The 26,256-nt window shown below is 36.7% G+C and overlaps 1 protein-coding gene across 2 annotated transcripts in view; it reads left to right on the top strand.

Annotated features, from left to right (window-relative positions):
* The window catches only part of LOC148954224 (polyamine-transporting ATPase 13A3-like), a 158,012-nt gene that overhangs the window by 57,677 nt on the left and 74,079 nt on the right, over window positions 1-26,256 (top strand). The window contains exons 9-11 of one of the 2 annotated variants that reach the window (XM_089086074.1): window positions 14,006-14,215; window positions 21,418-21,537; window positions 24,444-24,563. In XM_089086074.1, the coding sequence (XP_088942200.1) occupies window positions 14,006-14,215; window positions 21,418-21,537; window positions 24,444-24,563 (450 nt within the window). The remainder of the gene's footprint in view (window positions 1-14,005; window positions 14,216-21,417; window positions 21,538-24,443; window positions 24,564-26,256) is intronic. The other variant, XM_089086075.1, reaches the window with a different exon arrangement.

Here is a 26,256-nt window from a genome sequence, read left to right as displayed (position 1 = left end):
GAAAACGTATATCGATACTCCTGTCGATAAACACTCTAAGGCAAACTCAAAAATGGAGAAAGACTTATATAAACTAATTCTAAATTCAGTGTTTGGCAACATGTGGGAAAGCGTTCGTAATAGATCTCGCTGCGACGTTGTGACTGACCCTCTAGTGTGCACGAATTATTGCCGATCCCAATTTTACATCGTTCACGAGCATAGAGACTGGCATGGTTCTTCTACACAGGCGAAAGCGAAATGTGGTACTGAACAAGAATATTGCAGGCGGTAGTTCAGTACTGGAAATTTCAAAAAGCTCATGTTGTCGTTCTTTTACAATGTGTGCAAGGTGCAATGGCCACTGGAGGGGAAGGTTCGAGTTTACTATGGGGATACAGATTCTCTGCTGCTAAAGGTAAATGGGGCTGAAGATTTATTGGGTGATTTAGCAAAGGGGGAACACATCAGCTCGCGGATGGATTTCACCAACTGGAATCCATCACTCTACCCCGAGTTGGTGAAACGTCAAGCCCCCAACCAACTATTAATGTTAAAATCAGAGACGGGGAGTGATTTGATATCCAGGGGGTGTTCCCGGGCCCCAAAGTTTATTGCGTTGAAACTCATAGTAGGGATGCAAAGAAGGCGTGTAAAGGGATGCCTACACATTTTTGAAAGAGCAATGTCAACAGCAGTGTGTATAGAAACTGTGTAAAAAATAGCCTAATGCCGAGACTACAAGTGCTTGCAATTCGCTCTCTAGAGTATAAAAATTATAGTGTAAGAGTGGAAAAGAATGCAATGTCATGTATATCTGACAAAGTCTATGTGCTCGAGAATGGTGTGAGTGTCCTGCCTCATGGCCACTATCGTATTTCAGACCGAGTTGAATGCATAGACTATCGCATTCAACTTGGTCTGGATAAACTAATCTAACTAACCAACTAACCACCACCACTGACCGTTCATAAAGTAACTAACCATCACCAACCCGTTCATAAATTAACTAACCTCAACTAACCCAACCTCAACTAACCTGTAGCAGCAGTGACGACAACTATTGTACTGTTTTTTTCCACCGCGGCTCGGGGGGGGGGGGGGGGCCCTTCCCAGGGCCGGCTCCCGGGGGGGGGGGGGTCCCACCCGCGGCCGGCCGGCCTTTGCCACCGTGGCCCTGGGGGGGGACCCCACCTTTAAATTCACTATAATGTTCAACTGTGCTATCCCGTGATTTTCAAGTGTTTTTTGTTGTTGTATAGAAAAGTGTTATTGTTGTACAGAAAAGTGTTTCAAGACAATAAGTGCTGATGATGTTGTTGTATAAAAAAGTGTTTAAAGACAAAGTTTTGCACTTCATGGACCAAATTGTTTTATTGTACATAGAGTGTTATAATTGCAGTTCATGTTGAACAAATAAAGTTGTCATGTTGACCATGACAATTTGTCAACTATTCCTGTTGAACAGGTGTTATTTTTATCATTCAGTTCATGTTGAACAAATATTTGTTTTCATATTGCCGAAATAAGTTCTGCAATGAAATATTGTTTTTTGTTGTTGTTCTTGAATACATAGACCTATGGGAAAATTATTGCTACTTATTCATTGGGCACGTATGATTTACAGTTAGTTGTAGTCCGACTGTTGTCAACAGCATGTATCAATTTAAAACACCCTTCAGATCGTTTCTGTGTGGTCCCTAAATGTCGGGGAAAACAACACTTTTAGCTAAAATAATTCAAAATTGCGATAAAATGTTTTTGGAAAAGCCGAAAAAAATCTACTATTGCTATAGTATTTGGCAGGAGTCCTATGATCAAATAAAAGCTATTGCCACATCCATACCAATACAATTCATACGGGGACTTGATGTTTTCATTAGTATTGAACCGAACTCGTGGCTGATTATTGATGATTTGGCTGAATCCATTGAACAGTTCTCACAGGAAATGCTACAACTGTTCACCGTTCGCTCCCATCATGAACACATTTCCATAACCCTAGTTCTACACAATCTGTTTCATCAGAGCAAATGTATGCGAACCCTTGCTTTGAATTGCACCGTTTATATTATCTATCGAGTCGTTGGTGATTATAGCTCGCACAAAAAACTCAATAAGCACATATAACCCGGCGCCCCAAAATTTCTGTTGTCAGCGTACACTCAGGCGACTAGCATTCCCTACGGTTACATTTTGCTGGATCTTAATGAGAGCACGCCCGAGGATCTACGTGTATTCACAGACATTTTCAACAATGAAATTACAGTATATCTTCCGGTGAGCAGTAGAAAAGGCTATTAGTTGCCATTATGACATTGAAGAAACTACACGAACAACGGCATTTATATTCCGTTTTAAGCACTTCAAAACCCTTGCTTAGGAAGGCTTTACTCAAACAGGGGGTTGACAATGATTTCATTAATCTAATATCTGACCTTTGTTTAAATTTAACTGAGGGCAATGTTCAACTGCCAGAAGGTTTTAGACAACAGACAAAGAAACATCTTTCCACTGTCCGCGCCTGGGACTTTCAAAACAAGGGGAAAAAATTTAAAAGAACACGGCTCCTTCAAGCAGGCGGTAGCTTTTTCACACTTTTACTGCCAATAATTGCAGGACTTGTAAACAGTTTTCTCTAGAGAATGGCTAAACCCTATAAATTGACACCATTTGAACTTGTCCTCTCGCCCGTCGAACATTTTGAAGACAATATAAGCAAATTCATTAATGATGAGAATATTGCCGATGACAAAAAACTGCTTTTACTTCAAGATGCATTGCGACGCGTGGATAAACATAAACCTTATCGTGAGAGACCCGTCACTGTCGCCACTGATCCCTCTAAACAGGAAACATCTCCTCAAGATTCTGCACAATCAAAGGAGAAGGACTTGAATTCAATTGTATCAAAAATTGGAAACCTACTGCCAGTGACCTATCGAGAACAGAGTAAAAGAGTATTAACACATCTCATGTTGGTAACTGATGATGAACATAAAGTTCAAGTTGAGAGAACATGGAAAAAAATTCCAATTCTGCAAAAAGTTTACAATCTTGTTTGTTTAATTTGCGATATGCTGACGATTCGTAAAAGACTATTATCATTTGTCAATAATCTATACACCTTTCTAAGTGTATCAAACTTTCCCAAAATTCTTATTGGTAATAAAAAAATTCTAAAGAAACTAAGAGAATATAGTCCCCCATCAACACCAACATCATTTAAAAAAGAAGAAGAAGATTCAATATTTGAAAATACTAGCACAACTGATTTTACAACACCTGTGGCTGCTAGTCAAAAGCGAAGACGAATTCATTCACCCTCCAGTGTGCAAAAGGGGAGTGGACATTACACTACGTGTTTACGTTCAAAATGGATGAAGTTCTGAAAGGTGTCTATGAAAATATTGGTGAAGCGGGGAGTTTAAGTTCTCCCAAAACGCTTTCTAAAGCTGTCGCCGGCACCACGACATTGAAAAAAGCAAAAGAGTATCTAGAGAATGAAACGAGTTACACACTGCATCGGAATCACAGGCTTCGCGGCAAACAATATCGACAAACTAAAGCCTTTTTCCCTTTGCATATAATGCAAACGGATCTTTTAACTTTAGACGCACTTCAACAGCGTCACAATGCACCCTACAAATATATTCTGGTGGCAATTAGTGTCTTTAGTCGCTATGCCTATGCCATTCCACTGCGATCAAAGAGAGGTGTTGAAGTTGCTCGAGCCATTGAAAGTATTCTTGAAAAGGATTCGTATAGAAAAATTCAATCGGATCGTGGCAGTGAATTTGTTAATCCCCATGTGCAAAGGGTTTTTTTGAAATATAATACAACACTTTATCATAGTCACAGCCCGATAAAGGCTGCATTGGCTGAACGATTAATAAGAACGATTCGTCTATTAATTTCAAGATATTGTAGCCTGAAAAATACATCGGCTTTTATTCATGATTTAGATAAAATCATGCAGATATACAACCATCGACCCCATCGATCGCTGTCCAACTCCAGCCCTCGGGATGTTCACTATAATGAAAATACATTCGATACTTTTCTAAAGCTTTATTTATACAGTGAAAAAGAGAAAAAAAATGTGAAGAAGAAATTCAATGTTGGTGATACTGTTCGAATTAATAGAACCTCCAATATTTTGAAAAGGGGAATTATTTATGGAGCACCGAACTTTTTAAAGTGTCCAAAATTCTAGACACCGAACCCATAACTAATCGACTGCGAGACACCAAAAATGATGAGATTCTTGGCGGTTTTTATGAATATGAACTGCAAAAAGTTAGAAACACTAGTGAAATTTATCAAATTGAAAAGATATTAAAGAGTCGTACTCGTAGCGGCAAGAAACAGTTACTTGTTCGCTGGCTAGGATACAACTCAGATTTTGATTCTTGGGTCGGTACTGAAGATATTGACAATGCCCAATGATTTCTATGTAACATTCATGTCCAACGTTTCCGATCTTCTCTACAATGACTTGAATAGAACAAGTGATTTTTGGACGAAACTCTACCCCACCATCAAATTCGACGACAATGGAAAGTATGAAGTGGCTCTTGTCAACTGTATTCTCAAAAATACCTATGATATCCTGAGAAAGGATCGTAAATATGAAATAAAAATTATACCCTATGATTGACCACCACCACCATCCTCAAGTGATCAAAAACAAATTCAAAAAATCAATTGGATGGATTATCCATATATTGAATTACCCTACGAGGAACTCACCTGTATGAACGATTTATGTCGTTCTATTAATAAAAGAATTTCTGCTCGTAAAAAAGGAGGTTTTCATTTCAACTATTCAAAGGAGGAGGGCAAGATCTACATTAGTTCACCTATTGCCAGTGAAAAGGTTATTCTCAATGATAACCTAAAGGATGTTCTTGGCTTTAAGCTCAATATAATCAATGGTAAAACTGCCAGAAACACTTATTTCATTTTTGCTGACTACCCGCCCGCCTTCTCCACAGACACTTGTATATTTATCTAAGCTTCATTTGTGGAAACATCGAGAGTTGGTAATTCAAATGTTCCCCTCCTACTAGTTCTTGAACGAAAAACCAATCAAGAACATATTCACCACTACAATATAAAGCATCTTCAGTATATTCCCGTAAACACTTCCTATTTGGAACTCTGTCAGTTAACACTAAGAACCGAATTGGGTGATCCCATAGCAAATTCAAAAGGTTTGGCGGTGATTACATGCCGTTTTTGTCCCATCTTTCAACGTCAATATGTATAATGAACAACTTGTATTCACTTGTCCTGATATTGACTGTTATATTTATACTCTTGACCAGAGACAACTGGGTAATGATCTGAATTATTAAAAAGAACATTCACTAATGTCTGGCTATGGTCTTGGCAGTTAGTTTGATAAGCTTTTTTGTTCTTCACTACCACTGGCTAGAAAATATCTTGTACCGGTTGTGACAGATTTTGCATCCTCTACACTATACGATTGGGGCTCTGGCAAGGATTTTAAAGAACGTGCTTCAGAAAATATTAGGTTTAGTACGCGAACCCTTGGCGAGAGATTAAAACAAAATAGTAAAGGCTTAAAAAGGTCAAGAAACATTGCACCACTCATCAGTCTCCACTCAGGTCGGAGACGAAAGACATCATCCCTCCTGTCAAAGAAAAGAAGGAAAAAGCCGACACGTGCTGTAAACAGAAGAAGAAGTCCCAGGAAGAAAATTGTTAGATCGAAACTAGATTTCTTCTCCTAAAGTGTCCTACCTACCGCATATGGATTCTCAACCTTCAGTTACCGCCCCATTGAATCTATTCAATGCTGAAAATGTTGATGTCAGTGTCCAGCATGGATAACATGAACAATTTTATCCACAAAAACCCCTCTCCAATAATATTCACTTTCAAATTTATTCCAATGAAGACTACTTTATGGACATGTCTTCAACATTTATAGATTTACAAATGAAAGTCCGGAAATCCAATAATACAATGGCAATTCGGGCCGATGGAATATCCTATGAAAATTGTATATTACATAATTTATTTCGTCAAATTAGTGTCTACATCAATGGCACGCTGGTGAGCACTAGCAACAATCTCTCAAATTATACAAGCTATATGCAATTCATGCTGATGAAACCCAAGTCATACAAGGAATTGAGAGGCATCTCCAATGGATATGAATATATTACTAATACTGATAGTACAGATGCACTTAAAAATGCTACAACTAGTGAATTACATCTAGTTGGAAAAATGAATCATGAAATATTTAATATACCCCACTGGATGCAGCCCAATATTAAAGTTGATAGAAAACTAACGCTTGCAACATCCACTTTTATTTTAAGAAAAGAAACTGCTGTCAATCCTGATGCGAATCTCACCCTCACTTCAGCAATACTACAGGCATACAAATAGCAGGTCATGAGTTTTGTTGCATTTGCCGAGGAAAAACTGAGAGCCAATGGTACTAATATTAAACTACTTGTTCCTCATACAATCACCAATCAACGTCATATTGCCATAGGGTCAAGCACCTTCACCGAGTTATCCCTGGTCAATGGCGAAAGCTCATAAAAATTTGATTTGACGTTTGTAAAATGTAATAGTGCCGTAGGAACGTGGACCGGATGTCCACATAACTTTGAGATGGTCTGACTTTCATCACTTGTGTATAATCTAAATAGTCTTTCAATCTACAATCTATCTTTTGATAGATCCTATCGAACATTGTATGAGTTGACCATGCAAACCCTAGATCATGATTCTCAACTATTTGAAAATGGTATAACCGAAGATATGTTTGCTAAAACACATGGTATCATTGTACTGGATTTGTCTGGTACGCAGGATATGAGTATAGTACGTACGGGGAGTGTGCGTTTAGAGTGTACATTTACCTACCCATTAGCTGAGAATATTGCACTAATCTCTCTAAACCAATATGAAACCTATTGGGAAAACACCCCCGAAGGTAGTGTTCTACTAGACCTGGCACCATGAACAGCAGTCAAATAATTAGTGTATTTAATATGGACCCCAAAATGTCCCAGTACAGTTCCTATTGTCTGCCATCGGACTTTCTTTGAAAAATTCAAAGTGTGAACAATACCTTGATTCTTGTTAATAGCAGTCCGTCGACTGTGCTGACGGTTCATTGGCTGTGTATCTTTCAAACAATGAAGACGATTGAATTTTTTGATCCTCTTGGTCTACCCTATACATTATACACGCCTCACATCAGCAACTATATTGAGAGCAGTGGGAAAACTGTTATTCAAAATCGGAAGAAGGTGCAGGATCTAACGACTAAAAGCTGTGGCTTCCATGCGCTACTCTATTTGTGTTCCGATGTCACGGCTATACTTACAAGCAGTTTCTCCTCATTTATGTTGACAATCCCCGTCTGAACGACTGCCTAGTGGAAAATATCCTCTCAGACCTATACAGTATTGATTTCAGTGCCCTAAGAGTAAAGTGCTTAAAAAATATTTGTAAATTCGTTTATTAATAAAATGTATATATACAACAATGTCTTTAAATCTTCACTTTAGATTTCTTCTTCGATGTATAGGCAACTGTCATGAACAACTAATGCCGATAAATCATTTGTACTCACTATATATTGATCTTGATTGACTGCAAAGCCAGGGTCACATTTTCTACAGTACAATGTAACTTCACTCTTGTCATATCTCTTTGTATAGTCAATGATACTATTTGCATTCATATTATGAAATTCACGAGTTTCAATCCGTCTATTTGAAGCAATATCACATACAGTGTTTTCAAGTGGTGAATCACATTCGGTAACTGCCAAATAAAAATCACTTGGTTTATAGTCATAGTAGGCAGTGTCGTCACAACGATGACGTAGAAACCAAATTGTCATGTTAGCCCAACAGTTGAATTGTAGACCAGATTCCTCTTCCCAGAATAATTTAAATCCACGACGATACCAATCTCTTAAAAATAAACTAAAATAACGTTTAGGATTCTTTCCAATCATAGCGGGGTAAGTATTCTCCCACTGATCACATTTATCATAGTGACAATTGGAGCACAGGTGCTCTCTAGGATGAGAGTCACACACCTCCTCAAGACATGAATTACATCCTTTAATTTGTACTGCATAGCCTCTATGTAATTTGCAAGGATTACATAATTTACACTTTTCACTCTAGTCATCAATAATTGTACAATTCTCACATTGAGTCCAACTGCCAAGAGTGTACAAGCACAATGGACATATATAGAACATTTTTTTTCGGTTTCCGATGTCAACTCACTCACAGCTAAAACGAAACTGATCGTCCTCGCTCCATAAAGTCAATGAGGGGAAATGGGGGAGAGGAGTAACTCTGTAACGTTACCTCTTTCGAATGACGGAGGAGCCATCTACATTGAATTCATTGGCAATGATTTCAAAAGTATATCCACGATATGATTCTGCCTTGTTCCAATTAATATATCAATAAATAGACTATAAGAATTTGAGTCGAATTTTAAAGGTGTCATACAAGAGTTCCTTTAAGGTTAATCCCACCTAATTATATGTTCAAGTGGTCCCCGAAATTAGAATATCCCTCTAGGAAGAAGTAACCCTAGAACATTGTCATACAAAATCTACTAATTATACAAACGAACTATATTTTCTATTTTTCTCTGTTTCTCATATTTTGTAATTTTTTCAGACCTTTTACACTGACAGTTGACTATATACTGAGCCTGATTCGTTAGCCCTAATCCAACAAGAAAAGGGGCAATTTTCGATTTCAAAACAATTTTATTGAATAATTAGAACAACAACACTAAGCATGTACAATTAGCGATACAGTTTATTGTCTTCGATATGTTTCACCAATGCACTTAAAGCACATTGAAGTCTATTCACATTTGCTATATCAACTTTAGCGGCGAAACATAATTGATCCTCCATTTTAAATTTGCTCAAGGATATCATATATCTTGCATATACTTCATCCCATTCCAGACAAAGCCGTGATCCTTTCGTGATTTCCACCGCAGTGTTAGGTGCTCTTGTATTATTACCATCAACCCCACTATCAACTTCTAAGAGGGTAAACATTCCACTCGTCATCTCAAATATATATCCAAATGAGTAAAGTCAAAACTGTTCTTCTCATTCCTTTGAATTCTATTCACAGACTAATAAAAACTATAGCAAAATCCTTTCCTTATACTCCCTCCGGCGCTAATATGTAAGCAAGCCCTCTGAATGGCTGAGAAAGGATATGTATCCGACTCGCTGATTGGCTGAGAAGGAAACACGTGATCTAACTGTTTCCTGGAAACTCATAACATTTGCCTCGAGCAACAACAACAACAACAACAAATGCTGTTTCCTGACATCATAACATTTACCTCGAGCATGTACATGTCCAAAACAACAACAAATGCTGTTTTCTATTTCTGGAAACTCATAACATTCGCTGAGAGCTTGCACTTACAACAACAACAACACTGACCTTGACATTCGCTGAGAGCGTGCACTTACAACAACAACAACATCAACACCTTTGGAAATTTAGGTCATTGACACACTTTGATTACGCAATCAATTTCTCAGAAATCCATTTCCCCTAGAGACTCTATGCCCATATTAATAAACCACGTGGTCCTCGTGGGAGTTTTAAAAACAAGTGTCCGGATCGGGATTCGAAGGGGTATTGTCCTCGTGGGAGTAGCGCCCCCCTCTCTACTACTAGCCCTTTGAATTTCCAATCGAATGAGTCCTTTTTGAAGTTTCTATGACAATGCCTTCTATAAAAAACCTTATATGCCCCCAGGGCATAACTTATAACCCTTGCCCTAAGGGCTTTGGGGGACTGTCCTCCTCACCCGCCCAGAGTCTCGGGCAAGTGACCCAAAAATTAAAAAAATGTGTGAAAAATTCAAATTTTTTTCTGAATGTGGGGCTAAGCTTAGGCAACGAATAGGTACTATTTGAAAGATAAAGATGGCTTTAAACGATTGTTTTGCCTGTTATTTCAAGCAAATTTATGGTCCTATGCCAATTTTAAGTTCTTGGTCAACCTTCTTAAGACCATAGGCGGGTGTGCCTTGTTTGCCTCTTTTTTAAATACTTGATCAGCGTGCCTAAGACTCTAGGCAGGCATGCCTATCCAAAAACTAACCTGACATGTATGTGTCAAATAAGAGAGTCATTCATACTTCTGCCATTTACCCGTGCCCCAGCCATTTAAACATTTGCCTCTCAATTACTTGGACTATCTGTCTTGGCTTTTCTCTGTCTACAATTACCCAGCCCAGTCATGATGCAACCTATGCAACCTATTGAAAAATACTTGATAACTTCAATTCAAAATCAACGGATTTTGACCACTCCAATTTCCAATCGAATGAGCCCTTTTCGAAGTTTCTACGACAACACCTTCGATACGAAGTGCCCTGGCTGCCTATGATTTATACAACAACTTTCTATATAAACCTTTTATGCCCCCAGGGCATAACTTACAACCCTTGCACTGAGGGGGTCATCATCCTAAAATACCTAATTTCCAAAATTTTTGACTACGTTCAACAAAATGGATATCTCAAATTTTTTATTGGATGTGTTTGGGAAAATGGTGGGCGTGAGAGGGGTGTTAGTCGCTATCTAATCACTTTCAACTCTTAAAAAAGGCACTAGCCCTTTGGGTTTCCGATCTAATCATCCCTTTTGAGGTTTTTACAAATACGCTTTTAGTATAGACTTTATATGCCCCCAGGGCATTGATTAAAATACCCGCCCTAAGTGCGCTAGAGGGAGCAATAGCCATTTCAATTTCCAATCGAATGAGCCTTTTTGAAGTTTCTACGACAACGCGTTCTATAAAAACCTTGTATGCCTCCAGGGCATAACTTACAACCTTTTCCCCGAGGGTTTTGGGGGAGTGTCCTCCTCAAAAACATATTTTCTATCTGGAATTCAACTACGCTGAATAAAATGGCTATCTCAAAATGTTGATTGGATGTGTTTCGGGGAAAAGGTGGGCGTGAGAGGCGGGTTAGTTGCCCTCTAATCATTTTCGACTATTAAAAAGGGCACTAGCCCTTTGAATTTCCAATCGAATGAGTCTTTTATGAAGTTTCTACGACAATGCCTTCTATAAAAAAACCTTTTATGCCCCCAGGGCATAACTTATAACCCTTGCCCTAAGGCCTGTGGGGGACTGTCCTCCTCAAAAACATAATTTTTATTTGGAAATAAACTACGCTGAACGAAATGGCTATCTCAAAATTTTAATTGGATGTGTTTCGGGAGATGGTGGGCGTGGAAGGGGTGTTAGTCGCCTTCCAATTACTTTCGACTATTAAAAAGAGCACAAGCCACTCGAACTTCCAATTGAATGAGCCGTTTCTGCGACAACTTCTTCGATACGAAGTGCCCTGGTCTAAAGGAAAAAAATAATGAATAATACATTGTGCCAACATTGTTGTTATGTGCTCTCCAGACATAACCAATAACTCTTGTAGTGAGGTTTGTGAGGGAGTGTCCTCCTTAAAAACATATTTTCTCTCTGGAAATCAACTATGCTGAACAAAATGACTATCTCAAAATTTTGATTGGATGTATTTGGGGGAATGATGGGCGGGGGGGGGGGGGCTAGGTGCCCTCAAATCACTTTCGACTATTGAAAAGGGCACTAGCCAATCCAATTTCCAAGCGAATGGGCCCTTTTTGAAGTTTCTACGACAACTCCTTCAATACGAAGTGCCCTGGCTGCCTATGATTTATACAACAACTTTCCATATAAACCACATATGCCCCCAGGGCATAACTTACAACCCTTGCCCTGAGGGCTCTGAGGGGGTTATCATCCTAAAAGACCTAATTTCCAAAACTTTCAACTACGTTGAACAAAATGGACATCTCAAAATTTTTATTGGATGTGTTTGGGAAAATGGTGGACGTGAGAGAGGTGTTAGTCGCTATCCAATCACTTTCAACTATTAAAAAAGGCACTAGCCCTTTCAATTTCCAATTGAATGAGCCCTTTTGAAGTTTCTACGACAACGCTTTCAATAAAAACGTTCTATGACCCCGGGGCATAACTTACAACCCTTGCCCTGAGGGCTGTGGGGGGAGCAATAGCCATTTCAATTTCCAATCGAATGAGCCCTTTTTGAAGTTTCTACGACAACGCGTTCTATAAAAACCTTATATGCCCCCAGGGCATAACTTACAACCCTTGCCCCGAGGGTTTTGGGGGAGTGTCCCCCTCAAAAACATATTTTCTATCTGGAAATCAACTACGCTGAACAAAATGGCTATCTCAAAATGTTGATTGGATGTGTTTGGGGGAAAAGGTGGGCGTGAGAGGCGGGTTAGTTGCCCTCTAATCATTTTCGACTATTAAAAAGGGCACTAGCCCTTTGAATTTCCAATTGAATGAGCCTTTTTTGAAGTTTCTACGACAACGCCTTCTATAAAAAAAACCTTATATGCCCCCAGGGCATAACTTATAACCCTTGCCCTAAGGGCTTTGGGGGACTGTCCTCCTCAAAAACATAATTTCTATCTGGAAATCAACTACGCTGAGCAAAAGGGCTATCTCAAAATTTTGATTAGATGTGTTTCGGGAAATGGTGGGCGCGGAAGGGGTGTTAGTCGCCTTCCAATTACTTTCGACTATTAAAAAGGGCACAAGCCACTCCAATTTCCAATTGAATGAGCCCTTTTCGATGTTTCTACGACAACACCTTCGATACGAAGTGCCCAGGCTGCCTATGATTTATACAACAACTTTCTATATAAACCTTATATGCCCCCAGGGCATAAATTACAACCCTTGCACTGAGGGTTCTGAGGGGGTTATCATCCTAAAGGACCTAATTTCCAAAATTTTTAAGTACGTTGAACAAAATGGACATCCCAAAATTTTTATTTGATGTGTTTGGGAAAATGGTGGACGTGAGAGAGGTGTTAGTCGCTATCCATTCATTTTCAACTATTAAAAAAGACATTAGCCCTTTCAATTTCCAATTGAATGAGCCCTTTTGAAGTTTCTACTACAACGCTTTCAATAAAAAATTTCTATGCTCCCAGTGTAAAACCTACAACCCTTGCCCTGAGGACTGTGGGGGGAGCAATAGCCATTTCAATTTCCAATCGAATGAGCCCTTTTTGAAGTTTCTACAACAATGCCTTCTATAAAAACCTTAGATACCCTCAGCGCAAAATTTACAGCCCTTACCCCAAGGGTTGTGGGGGATATTGATCGAGAAAAACTTAATTTATATGTGGAAACCAATTATGATGAACAAAACGACTATCTCAAAATTTTGATTGGATGTGTTTGGGGGACTTATGGGCGTGGGGGGGGGGGTTAGTTGCCCTCCAATCACTTTCGACTATTAAAAAGGGCACTAGCCACTCCAATTTCCAATCGAATGAGCCCTTTTGGAAGTTTCTACGGCAATTCCTTCGATACGAAGTGCCCGGGTATGGAGAAAAAAAATACATTGTGCAAACATCGTTCTTTACTTAGGCAGCTCCATTGCGCTGCCTATGATATTTTCTATGTTTGGAAAGGTTGAGACTTGGGGCACCTAAGTAAACAGAATTCTTTTTATTTAAGTGACATTACAAAATTCTGTATTTTTAGTTACAAATAACTAAACGGCGCCTAGTAATAAATGCACCACTTTTGATATTTTTCATTATTCTTTGGAATAAGCTATTCTCTCTTTCATTCTTCATTCTTTCTGATTTTATTTAGTTCTTTCTAGTTTGGAATAAATCATTTTCTTTTATTCTAACTGTAATTGATCTATTTCCTAATCGTCCTTTTGACTGTTTGCTATAGTGTTTCGATATTTTAATATATTTTGGGCTTAAGGACAGGTTTGACAAACTCCCGAAACGAGTGAATTCAACACTTCCTGCTACTAATTTAAAATTTTTGCTACACTTACTCTGCCTTATAACATACCGAGTAATTATCTTGTATACTTTTTATGATTTATAATTACTTTATGATTTTATTCGAAGACAGGGACCTTAACAGAAGGTAGCATGGAGATGAGAGGAATCATTCCATCTAGAAATGGTAGCTTTACGCGCATACTCAAACATCCAAAGCGGCTAAAAATGGAAGATCCACTCTTAGTGGCACTGGCTTCGTGTCATAGTTTGACAAGAATTGATGGGCAGCTGATGGGTGATCCCTTGGATTTGAAAATGTTCCAGTCAACTGGATGGGTAAAATATTTCCTGTTTTGTTTATTCTTCCAGAGCTTTATTTTTTTTTTAACGCACACTCCCCTTGCCTTGAGTATAGTTTGATTATATGCGGTTTTTACTTGCATTCATACGAATTTATCACTGTACAGAAAGAAAGAGGTCAAAGAAAAAGGTTTGATTTTGATGTCCTAAGTACTTTACGGAAATTTGAAGTTCTATTGTCCTTGTAAAGTGTTTCTTAGGTGTTTCAGTAAGTGTTTCAAGTGTTTCCTTGTCAGTTTCCTATCCATGCCCCAACTGGTGCATAGGTACATACCCTGTGTCGTAATAGCTATTTTAATTCGGATCAAAGATTATTATATAACCACATAACTACAGTGCCTCAAGAAACCCGAAGAGTTAAATCTGTACGTAATGATGCTTCTAAAAGGAAAAAATGTTTAGTCGATTGCCCCTGCCTGTTTTTGGAACGGGGGTCAGTTGTTTGGTTTGGAACGGGGGTTAGTGGTGCGACTCTGTAAGCTCAGCCAGAGTCGAACCAACTGTAAATGGTTACCTGGAGAAATCTGGGGAAGGTAAACAGGGCAGGGGCACGAAAGCACAGGATGGCTGACCCCCAACGCCCCATTCAAGTTCCTAGCTGAAGGACCATGAAATAGAGATCAGCACCGCTGGTAGGGACTGTGAAGTCCAATTCCGTATTCTTTACCTATTTTTTACCTGCATAGATTTATATGGCTGGAAAGCAAACATTGTTTTTCGGTTAAGGTAGGGCTCTCTGATTTTTTTTTTTATTTATTATTTTTTTTTATTGCAATTAACAGGCTATGGGACCCCATTTTTAAGGTAAAAAAAAACGTTTACAATTGCCAATCTCGTGTAAACCCTTCAATTAATTAGCTAATATTATGCTAATCATCTATGCTTAGCGGTTAGTAATTGTTATATTTTTAAAAATTATCATTTTCTTTTAAATTTACAGAATGAATGGGAACCAAGATCAAATCAAATTTTAGCCTCCGTTTTGTTTATTCTTCTAGAGTCTTATTTTTTCAATGCGTTCTCACCTCGCTTTGGGTGTATTTTGATCATATGTTGTTTTTACTTGCATTTATATGAATTTGTTGCTAAAAAAAAATGTCGACACATTTTGAGTCTACGGATCTATCAAGCAAAAAAAAAAAAAAAAAAACATATGTTATTAAAATTCTACTAAAAAATTATAATCAAAATTACTTGCCTCTGAAATGGGTATTGTTAAAGCAACTCCTCTAATTCTTTGCCTTCAAAACTTGTTGGGTGTGGCGCTTTTTATTGTCAAGTTGAAAATCATTATTTTTGAAGTATAAAAACTAGTCTCTGTGTAGTATATTTTTAAGGTTGGGTTTGCCCTCCCATTTTTAAGAGTTTTGAAAAAGGAAAGCGAGTTATCTGAATTTATGTTAGAAAACTTTGTGATTGACAGAAGAGAAGGTTTTTCGCCTTCCTGGTCGTTAATTTTAGTTTAATCTCCTTGACTAAGTAATTTATTCAAGTATATGCAAGGCTACAACCAAGACCCCTTGTGAGGATTACAAGTCCAAAAATTGAGTCTTGATTTGACTCTAAAGTATTAATCAATTTAAAACGATCCGTAAGCAGCTAAAGCAGAACAATTTTTGTGGCTTATTAATCGATTGAAAAGTGTCACTTAGCTTAATATTGTGAATATTTTAGTTGGGACTCGCTTTTATAGTCAAATTTTTATCTAAACTGTTTTCCACAATGTCTTCTATAATTTAAAAAGTAATTTCTTAAAAAAAGGTTGTGATGGAAGCAAAGAGTTAAGCTGAAGCTTAAAAGGAACAACAAATGTGGCTTTGGGGCTTAAGAATGAAAATTTGCTATTGGCCATCACCAAGTAAGCAAATTTGAAAGATGGAGTATGAAAATAAAAGGAAAGAAAGATAGAAAAGCACACATAAAACACTAGAAACAAAAGAAAAGAGATACTTCTAACAACACTGAACAACACACTTAGTACGCCACTAGCGCAGTACTGCGCGATACAAAGTGTGGTACTAATGTCCATTTTAATCGGCTAATTCTATCGCTTACCAACACAAAGGGGTCTGCTATTTTATATTTTTCTGAGACTCGCGGGTTCTTCATCTTTGGAATGAAATTCAAAAAGTATTTTCCGTACCTGAAGAACGTTGAACGGATTGTACGTTTATATTTTTTAATCAGAATAGTCCAGAAAGAAGAAACCGCCAGAACATGTGGAACTACTAAAGCTTAATAAAGCTTTGCTAGTACAAGACAATTGTGCAGACGTTTATAACAAACCAGCATACCGCACCCTTTACAAACTTTCTCAGAGAAATGCGAGATCAGTAATTTATGCGTAGATTAATATCGGACGCAATCTGTAGGCCAAGATATGTAAGCTGTTAAGAAGAAGTAACCCCTGTATTACCAAAACAAGTAGTTACCAAACCTAGGTCTTTAGCTTTACGGTTAAATTCTACAGAATTGTTTTCAATTGGTCTAAGGCTAAATAAATATCTCGTATTCTGCGCTCAAAATACAATAACTATCTTCAGTATGTGATACAGACCCGCTGATATTAAAGACGGCATCTGCTTAATTTGCGAGTAAGATGTCAGCATCAGTGTAGACGCAACATTTACGCAACTTTTATGCAATTTATATCTACAAAACTAGCTCAAACAAGCGCTTTATTAAAAGCAAAAAGCTCGCCCTAAAACCTCTTAGGAGAATATATATCCTTTTCTGGGCTGCAGAAAACAAAAGACTAATTTTCTGGCTCTTAGTAGTCTTTTCCGAGCCAGATATCGGTTTCCGGGTCGTACTTTTAGTATAAAAGTTCAAATAAAAAAAAAATTACGCTATCCAAGTTTTCAGTAAAGTGCTAGTTTTTCAGAATTTTAAAAATATTGGGAAATATCATGAGACAGTTTATTTGAGTTAGCTTTTATATATATTTTGCAACCCCGAGGTACCATTCGGCCCGCCATTCAACGCTCTTTCCAAATATAACAGTTGCCACCGTCACAATAATCCTTTAAAAGCTTCTTCATTGAATAGAAAAATTCTAAATCTCTGAGTCTTTTTTTTTTGCCTATATCTTCCATTTTTATTTCCTCTCATATCAAAACACAAAAACTTGAGAAAAACGTGTCTGGAATTTAAACCAAAATCCAAGGAGGTCTCATCAAGTTTAGCTTTGGCGTGCCATAGTTTCCGATAATTTCTTTTATAATTAACTTTACTGTAAAGATTGATTTTCTACAACCCCTATCTCCTGGGGATGGGGGTGTCTTTTGCTCATGCTGATGATGTTTATTGAGTCATTTTAAAGCTAGTCTAAGTAAGAATTTTTTATTCCTTTTCTAATATACTTAAAAATAGAAACCTTTCTATGAGTATTAAAAATTTTCAATATTTTCTAGTCAATGAGCCAGATTAATTTGCGATAGAAGTATTCCATTTCTCGTTTCTAATGCTGTTGTGAATCTGGGGTTAACTTTAAATATTCTATTTTTATGCTAATTTTGATATCTAATTTTAATGCTAAATTCAAATATTCAAGAAAAAACTAGAAAGGCATTTGGATCAATAATATGGCTACGTGGTATTTATTGTCATCAAATTTTAGGCTCCTTTTTGAAAGGTCAGTCCTCCTGGATATTCTCTGCCCTTCCCTTGTTTTTCGACATTTCAAAATTTGCGATTTTTCATCAACTCATGTTTGCTATTTTAGACATTGCACATTTTTACTTGGTTTTCCAATTTTCTTTAGTAACACTGAATTAGTTTCAAGATTTAAAAGTAAAGAGATGTTAGACTCATATAATATTAAAACAGATAACTTTTATCGTGAGTCTGAAGGCATTCTCTCTGTCCTTAGCTATTCCCTCTTTTTCTAGAATGTATATAACGCTTGAAGCATTTTTTTTCCATTAAATATTTTATTCAGTTTTGTGTCTAAGCCTCTTTGTAAATCGTTGCTTTGCTCTATTTATTTAATTTTTTTGTGATTTTGTTTATATTTTTTTGATACTCCAAAGCTTTAAGGGAAATAAATAAATAAAGAAAAATAAATGCAGTTAATACTCCTGAATTAAAGTTAAATGATTTCTTTTTCCACTAGGTGTTTTTTTTCACTAAGCGTTTTTTTTAAACTTGTGTCATAATTTCCATTTTACATGCGAACTGCGTGGGGAGAATTTCAATTGACTTTTGAGATTTCAATGGTACATTGTTTACGGTTCCAAGCCTTTCCATTCCAGAAATAACACAAAAAGCCCCATTTTGGGTGCCATATGGCATTGTATGATGAGGTTGTCAGGACGAATTCATACTAATGATGTAGATGTAAATATTAGCTTTCAAATGAGCTCTTAAAGATCTCTCAGCAATATTGCAGGGCCATGTTGGTGAAGTAAACAAAGCCAAATCAAGACATATCAGCGTTTTAAGCTTCTTTTTGAAATTTCAGAAAAATATTTTTGTCATTAACCTTTGCTGTTAAGATAAACATGCACAACAGTTGGTATTCCTGAACCAAATAGAAACGATTTTTTTTTACTAGACTGCTTTTTTTTCAACACACGATTTTTAGTTTTTATCTACTAAGGAGGCTGGTAGGGGAGTATTCAAGAGGGGGAATTGCAAACAGCCGGTTGGGGGGTTTTCGACCATGTAGATATTAAGGGCGTGCTTCCCAGCCTTTCCACTCGAGAAAAGGCTCCGCTAAGTGCCATTTTTGCGCCATATGACACATTATGGTGACATTGAGGCGGAAAAGTTGCGTTAAGAATTTTCGACCATGGTCATTCTGATGGTGCACTTTTCATTTGCATCTGCCGGCATTTTCGAGGGGTCTCGGGCGCTTTTTTGAAATTACTGTAAATTGGTTTTCGCTATAAATTTTCAGTATTAAGATGTCTGAAATAGTAATTACCACTCCTGAATGAGCGTCAAATGACGATGCTTTTTCAGTAGACATTTTTTTTTTTTCAAAACCAGCTTTTAAACTTTCGGCTCTACTATGAGCCGTTTTTTGCTCTTTACCAAGTTGCAGCTATTGCTGCTGCTATGATATTTTTCGGCTTTAATATATGTTACCAGTTTGGCTTATACCAGTTTATTGACAATATTGGCAATATTACCCAATTGGTAACATTACCCATCAAGATTATAGTCGTTCGAATTAATTGTTATTCAGTTTGGGAATTAAATCATATCATCTGTTGGTAAAACGCTTTGAGGTAGGGTTCAATTTCAAAACAGGACGGCACGTGCGAACAGTTCATTGAGATGTTTTATCCCTAAGCACTATTTTTCTAGTAATTCCTTAGGCAAATAGGATACGGGGTGTATTAATGGGGAAGGAAGGGGTCTAATAAACCCTCCCATAATGTCAGAATACGGAGGGAATATACCTTCCCCCCCTTTAAGTAGGTATATAATATACTTGTGTCTTAGTTATGTTTGAGCCCTTCCATAAATTAAAAACAAACAACGTTTGTCCGCAGAGCAACATTTATGAGTGTCTTGAATGCAAACTTCTCTGTGACTTGAGTGACAAAAATGGATATGGAGTAAAAATTACAGGAGTGAGAAATTTGACCAGTGGTTTCAATTGGAGGGGAGGGATGGGGCACTCTCTTACAAGTTTTTTTTTCGGCCCCGCCCGCTAGATTTGATAAATAGCATTTATATTAAAAATAGTATTTTGGTGCTTTCATTAAAAAATTAATAAAACAACAAAATAACCCCTCTCCCTTACCTCATAGATTTTGAAAAATAATTTTTTCGTGAATTTATGTGAATGTGACTCAGTGGAAGTATATTTTTTCATTGCAAGAATTGTACCAATAATTGCACAGTATTGTCAGTATGTATTCAGAAGTTTTTAAGAATATAAACCTTTCCCCCTTTTCATTTTTCTTTTCTATCACAAGAGTTTACCCCTGGCTCAAGAACTTTTAAAAAACATATTACAAATTTACCACATATGTCCTAAAACTATAGGCCTACATTTTCTGAATGAACAATACATTTTCTGGTCTAAGACTATTTACGAGCATTGTACTCTCTGTACTTGTGTACAGATGACAGTCATGAAGTCTTTCAAAGGACGCTGAGAAACTTTTACCCAGTCTCGAAAACGATTGCTTAGAGTCATTGCGATCCACTATAACGACTGAGTGATGAATGTCCAGATAAGGGCAGATACTGAAGAATCACTTGTGACCAACGAGATCAGAAGGAAGATATGGAGTCTCTCGGGGCAAGTAATCTGCACGAATGAAGGACGCCTCCCACATGACGTATGGTATTGGACTCAACACCGGTGTTTGAAGGAGGGAAAGAGAGCCCAATGTACTAGGTTGATCCCTTGAGAAAAATGCAACAGTTCAACGAACTACACTGAATGAGCTGTGGTTCCTGGCACAAGAGTGGCTAAATTAGAGGTCTACCGTTGCTGTCTTATGCGCCTCTAGGTGGGGGAAGACCTATGTCTAAGTGTAAGTAAGTTTATCTCCAAATGCATGAGAAAGTATAAAATAAGTTTATTTACTGCTACAGGAAAAAATGTATCATTTTTAAAACTATTAATGAAAGCTATAAATTATACTTTTTTACAATTAGTTTGGAAGAGTTCATATGCCATAACCCCATTACTTTCATTTTTGCCCCCGAAAAATAAAAATGATCTTTTTTGGGCTGCTGCTGCTGCTGCAAAAAAAAAAATTATTTTATTTTGAAGGCAAAAGCATTGTTTTTAAACGTGTTTTTATTTTTCTTCTTTTTTTTGAATTTTCAAGAATTTGGCATTACCTATTCTTGAAAACACCTTTCTGGGCGTAATTAGAGCCTCAGAGACATTTTTAAAGTATGTCATTCACATAACTCTTTTACCTTTTCAAGAAAGCGAAAAGCACCCCTACTTTAACATAAATTTCATTTGTTGTATGTTGAAAAAAGTATTTATGTTAGGTACCGTATATGTTTAATTATTTTTCAATAATGTATATTGTTATTACTATTCATGATATTAAGTTAGCCAAAATAAAAGAGATACGTTCGATGTCATTGTGATCTAAGAGTATGGGTAACAGACTTTGGATCTTTAACACGAGTTGAATTTGAAGCTTTGTTGGGACTCAGCATAGATTAGAAGATTCTTAGGTCTGAATTTTTCTTAGGAATTTGAAGAGCCTGGCCTGGAAGAAGGTCGATTTGATATGTTTACTCCACCAATCGTGCGGCCACCAAAATTTTTACCAGAAAGATCAAAAGTAATGGACTCGGAATCTGAAACTGAGGTATGTGTTTTCTAGCCCTATTGGCATTTTTTAAGACTACTTTTTTACCCCTCTCATTGACATGAGGAAATGTAGCAATGTATGTATACAGATATGAATTTGTATAATTAATGGATATTAGTGCCTCTTATGCTTATTTAGTTTTATTTATTAGTTATAAGTTTAATTGTGGTCATCATTATTTGTTTATTGGGTTACCCGTCAAAACAAATCAAGTTAAGACTGAGCATAAAGGAAAAGAAAAAAAAACACAAATTAAATATACTAGTAATGCAGAATATATATATATATATATATATATATATATATATATATATATATATATATATATATATATATATATATATATATAATATATATATATATATATATATATATATATATATATATATATATATACATATATATATATATACATATAGGTTCGTATGTGTATGAGTGTCTGTTTTCCTCTTTGCATTGCAACACTGTTAATTCGATTGCCAAGAAATTGCAGTACAGTCTTGCAAAGGTTTTAGGAAGAATTTCCACCCTCTCCCCAAAGGCCCTCTTAATACTTTTCGCGCTTATTGAAATTAGAAACCCCTAAAAAAAAATACTCGCCAATTCTTGCAGTCAAGTTATTCACATTTCCCGATATTCAATTAACATGTTTAGTTAGATATGATTCTGTCATACATAACTAACCATCCGGATATGGTTTGGTCAGGACCAAAGGTGTCTGAACAGGTGTTTTGTGTCCTGGCAGTGAGGTGCCCGCGACCCTCGGTCGCGAAAGTGCCTTACAACATAAACATATCTCCGCCAGACCTTGACGAAATCATCGAAGCCATCCGGAACCTCAAGCGACATAAGTCTCCTGGTGACGACAGCATTTCATCTGAGTTTTGTAAAGCTTCCCCGCACTTGATTTCAAGCCAGCTGCTACCACTATTCATTAAAATATGGAAATCCATGAAATCCCGAAAGATTGGAAAATTTCAGTCATCCTTTCCATGTACAAAAAAGGCGATAAGGTAGAGTGTGCCAATTATAGAGACATATCTCTCATCAACATTGCAGCCAAATTATTTGCCATCATTCTACCACGGAGATTCTTCTAGAGGATGATCGGGTCAGATTTTCGCCCTTGTTTGATCATGCAACAATGTGAAAGGTACAATCTTCTACTCATCAACATATTCTAAGATTATGGTGCTGTCTTCGACCCAGTTGACCGGAAAACTTTGTGGAAGATTCTCCTTGAAGATGGCATGCTGCAGGAGTTCGTTGACATCCTGGAAGCTTATTACCAAGGTTGTGCATCCCGAGTCAGAGTCTATTTCGAGGAATCTTCATTGTTTGATGTGGAATGGGGTGTCCGAAGATGAATGGAGAATGAATGTGAATGGAGATTTGAAGGAGTACTCGTTGGTAGCGTCACCTTGACGGACCTTGACTACATGACAGACACTTGACGGTCCTTGACGGACCAGACGATGTAATCTTCTCGCCTCGAACACAGAATGAGCCCAGCAAATGCTTGACAAAGTGGCATATTTTTCAGCCTACCTTGGCCTTCGAATAAACTCATAGAAAACAAAAGTTCTTGACCTGAACGTTACAAGAGATTATCAACTCACCCTTTATGGCCTCTCACACGAAAAGGTTCACAGCTTTGTCTATCTGGGATCTGAGATGGATTTGAGAGGAGGAAGCGATCAAGATTTCAACAGATTATCTAGAGCTCAAACAGTCGTTGCTCATCTCCGCAGGCATCTTCGGACTCGTCGAGAGATTAGCTTAAGAACAAAGATAGGCATTATAACTCAACAATAAGAGCAGTTCTTCTCTATGGTGTTGAATTCTAGCCCATCAAAGCAGCTCAGGGGCGTGCTCTATAAGTCTTCGACCACTGTTGCTTGCGTTAAATTTTGCGAATCTGATTCTCAGACCACATCTCTAATGACGAAATCCACCAGCGTTGTTTCAACATCGACAGAATCTCAGGCATCATCTAGCTCCAACGGCTCCGCTGGCTTGGACACGCACTACGTCGCCCTGAAAATCACCTTATTAAACAAATACTGCTCACTGAACCCCTACCAACATGGCATAGAACCCTTGGAGCATAGTTTAAAAGTTTGTGGACGCTAGTTAGACAAAGATCTGGAGCCAGTTGAAGGTTTTCGTGAACTTGGCCACAGATGGGACAAATGCTGGCTAAAGTTTACCGAAGAACTGGCACCAGGCTGCTCATTCGTGGGAGACTATCATTCAGAAGCTCTGTTCAGATGCCAGGTGAGGTGGAAAAGCCTGTTCCTGCTGCAAATACAAGTAAGTAAGATTCTGTCATCTGACACACTTCTCGAATTATAAAATTTCTTTTTCAGTACGCCCTCTGAATTTGGTATTTAACAATACTTTTCAAATTGGCTTAGCCCTGTTCTTCGTCCATTAAAGCCCATTACAGATGTAATTTTTATCTTCGCTCTAAATAACCAGATTCCGTTGAATGACCCAAAATTATAATTTTTTTGTCTTAGCAAGTGTCCAAAATTCCTTGGGCAGAAACCCGCTGGTTTTTTATTCGTAGTCGAGCTAGAGAGAAAATGTGTGAAACAAAAATGTTTTTTGTGACCTGTACAGGTTCGTACGCAGAATTGTTTTCGGGGGGGGGGGGGGATAAAAGAAAAATTTATTTTACAATTTGAATAAGAAGTTTCCGGAAATTTTTATTTCGGAGAGCCTGACACTGAGGCCTCCCCCCTGCGTACGTTAATCCATTGGTCTATGAACCACTTGAGTAGATGACTTAATCATAGAGATTTTTTGTATTGGTTATTGTTAACGATTGTAAAACGTTTGTGTTTTGCCCCTCTGTATATCATATAGATCTCTAAATTATAGTAGTTTCTTTCCCGTAGTCGGACCTGGCCGATCTTCCAAATGTTGTTTTTCATTCGTCAAGCTACCCTGAATCTGGTGCGAAGAGAGCCACTGAGTCAAGCCCTGAAAAGCTAGTGCCTTCAGACGTTGAAGTTTTTGTACGTTTCACTCTTCTTTTTTCTTTTAGTTTTATCGAAAGAACTTGCTTAAATAAAAAGAACATGCAGTGTTCTTCAATCAAGGTCTTTTTCTTCAATCAAGGTCTTTTTTCTGAGTCATTCGGGTGTATCGGTCTTAATCTGATAGTCACTCAGTCTTCTTTTCTTATTTTTTCTTATTTTGCAGCCATCGCGTTTTACTGTGTTTCATTCAACGATTTGTATTTTGAATGAAAATATCTTTAAAACATATGAAATATTAAATTGCATATACATATACATATATAATATGTATATATATATATATATGTATATATATATATATATATATATATATATATATATATATATATATATATATATATATATATATATATATATATATATATATATATATATATATATATATATATATATATATATATATATATATATATATATATATATATATATATATATATGTATATATATATATATATGTATATATATATATATATATATATATATATATATATATATATATATATATATATATATATATATATATATATGTATATATATGTGTGTGTGTGTGTGTGTGTGTGTGTGTGTGTGTGTGTGTGTGTGTGTGTGTGTGTGTGTGTGTGTGTATATATGTATATATATATATATATATATGTATATGTATATATATATATATGTGTGTATGTGTGATATGTATATATATATATATATATATATATATATATATATATATATATATATATATATATATATATATATATATATATGTGTATGTGTGTGTGTATGTATATGTGTGTATGTGTGTATATGTATATATATATATATATATATATATTAAATTATTTATTTTATTAATCTAAACTTAGTGAGATTACTGAATGTAATGTAAACTAAAAATGAAAGTATGGACTTGTCGTTCTATGTGCAACTGCTTTAGGGTGAATTTGTGTGCTTTGACCGCTCCACGCTTTCTATTTTAGTCTTTAAAAAATTTAATTTTTTCCAATAGCATGAAAAACAAACTATTTACTTTTTAGTTCATTTGGAGATCAGTGTTTTTCTAAAGTTTGTTTAATATTCTATATCTTTTTACAGTCTAAGGAAAATCTTGTAATAAATTTTTCTACTTTATGCGGCATACTACTACTACTGCTACTACTAATAACTCACTGTAACACTAAGCCGCCTGGGGTCAATACAGCTGTGTACTCTACTCCTCCATCCAAATATATTCAATGCCTCCCTCTTTACACTCTCACAAGAAGTTCCTAATTCCCTTGAATATCCTCCCATCCCATTCCAAACAACAAAAACACGAAGAACAGTAGGGAAATCTTTTTCAAGACAGTGGAGATAATACAGTTACAGATACAGTTTAAGACAGTGGAGATAATTTGAATGAATATTTCGGCTATGTCCAAGAGCCGTCCTCAGCAAGACAAAAATATATAAAAGAAAAAAGACTCACAACAACATGCGACCATTTAAAACAAAAATTTAAATTTCTCATAGAAGTCCCAGCATTCTTACTATAGCGAAGTTCAACCAGGACTGATAAAAAAGTGAGGTAAAACAAGGCGATTCAATGAGATGAAAGATAAATAATTTCCAACCACGTTTTTATTGCTAATTCTGCCTTTTTAGGTGCTAGCCTCAAAGGTATTTTTGTGACCAGTTCTGTGTGAATGTC

Source organism: Artemia sp. Qi Xiang Cuo, chromosome 3 (assembly GCF_049724085.1).
Source record: "Artemia sp. Qi Xiang Cuo chromosome 3, ASM4972408v1, whole genome shotgun sequence".
Classification (NCBI taxonomy): domain Eukaryota; kingdom Metazoa; phylum Arthropoda; class Branchiopoda; order Anostraca; family Artemiidae; genus Artemia; species Artemia sp. Qi Xiang Cuo.
The sequence above is the reverse complement of the archived record's forward strand: the minus strand, read 5'-3'. Positions and strand labels throughout refer to the sequence as shown.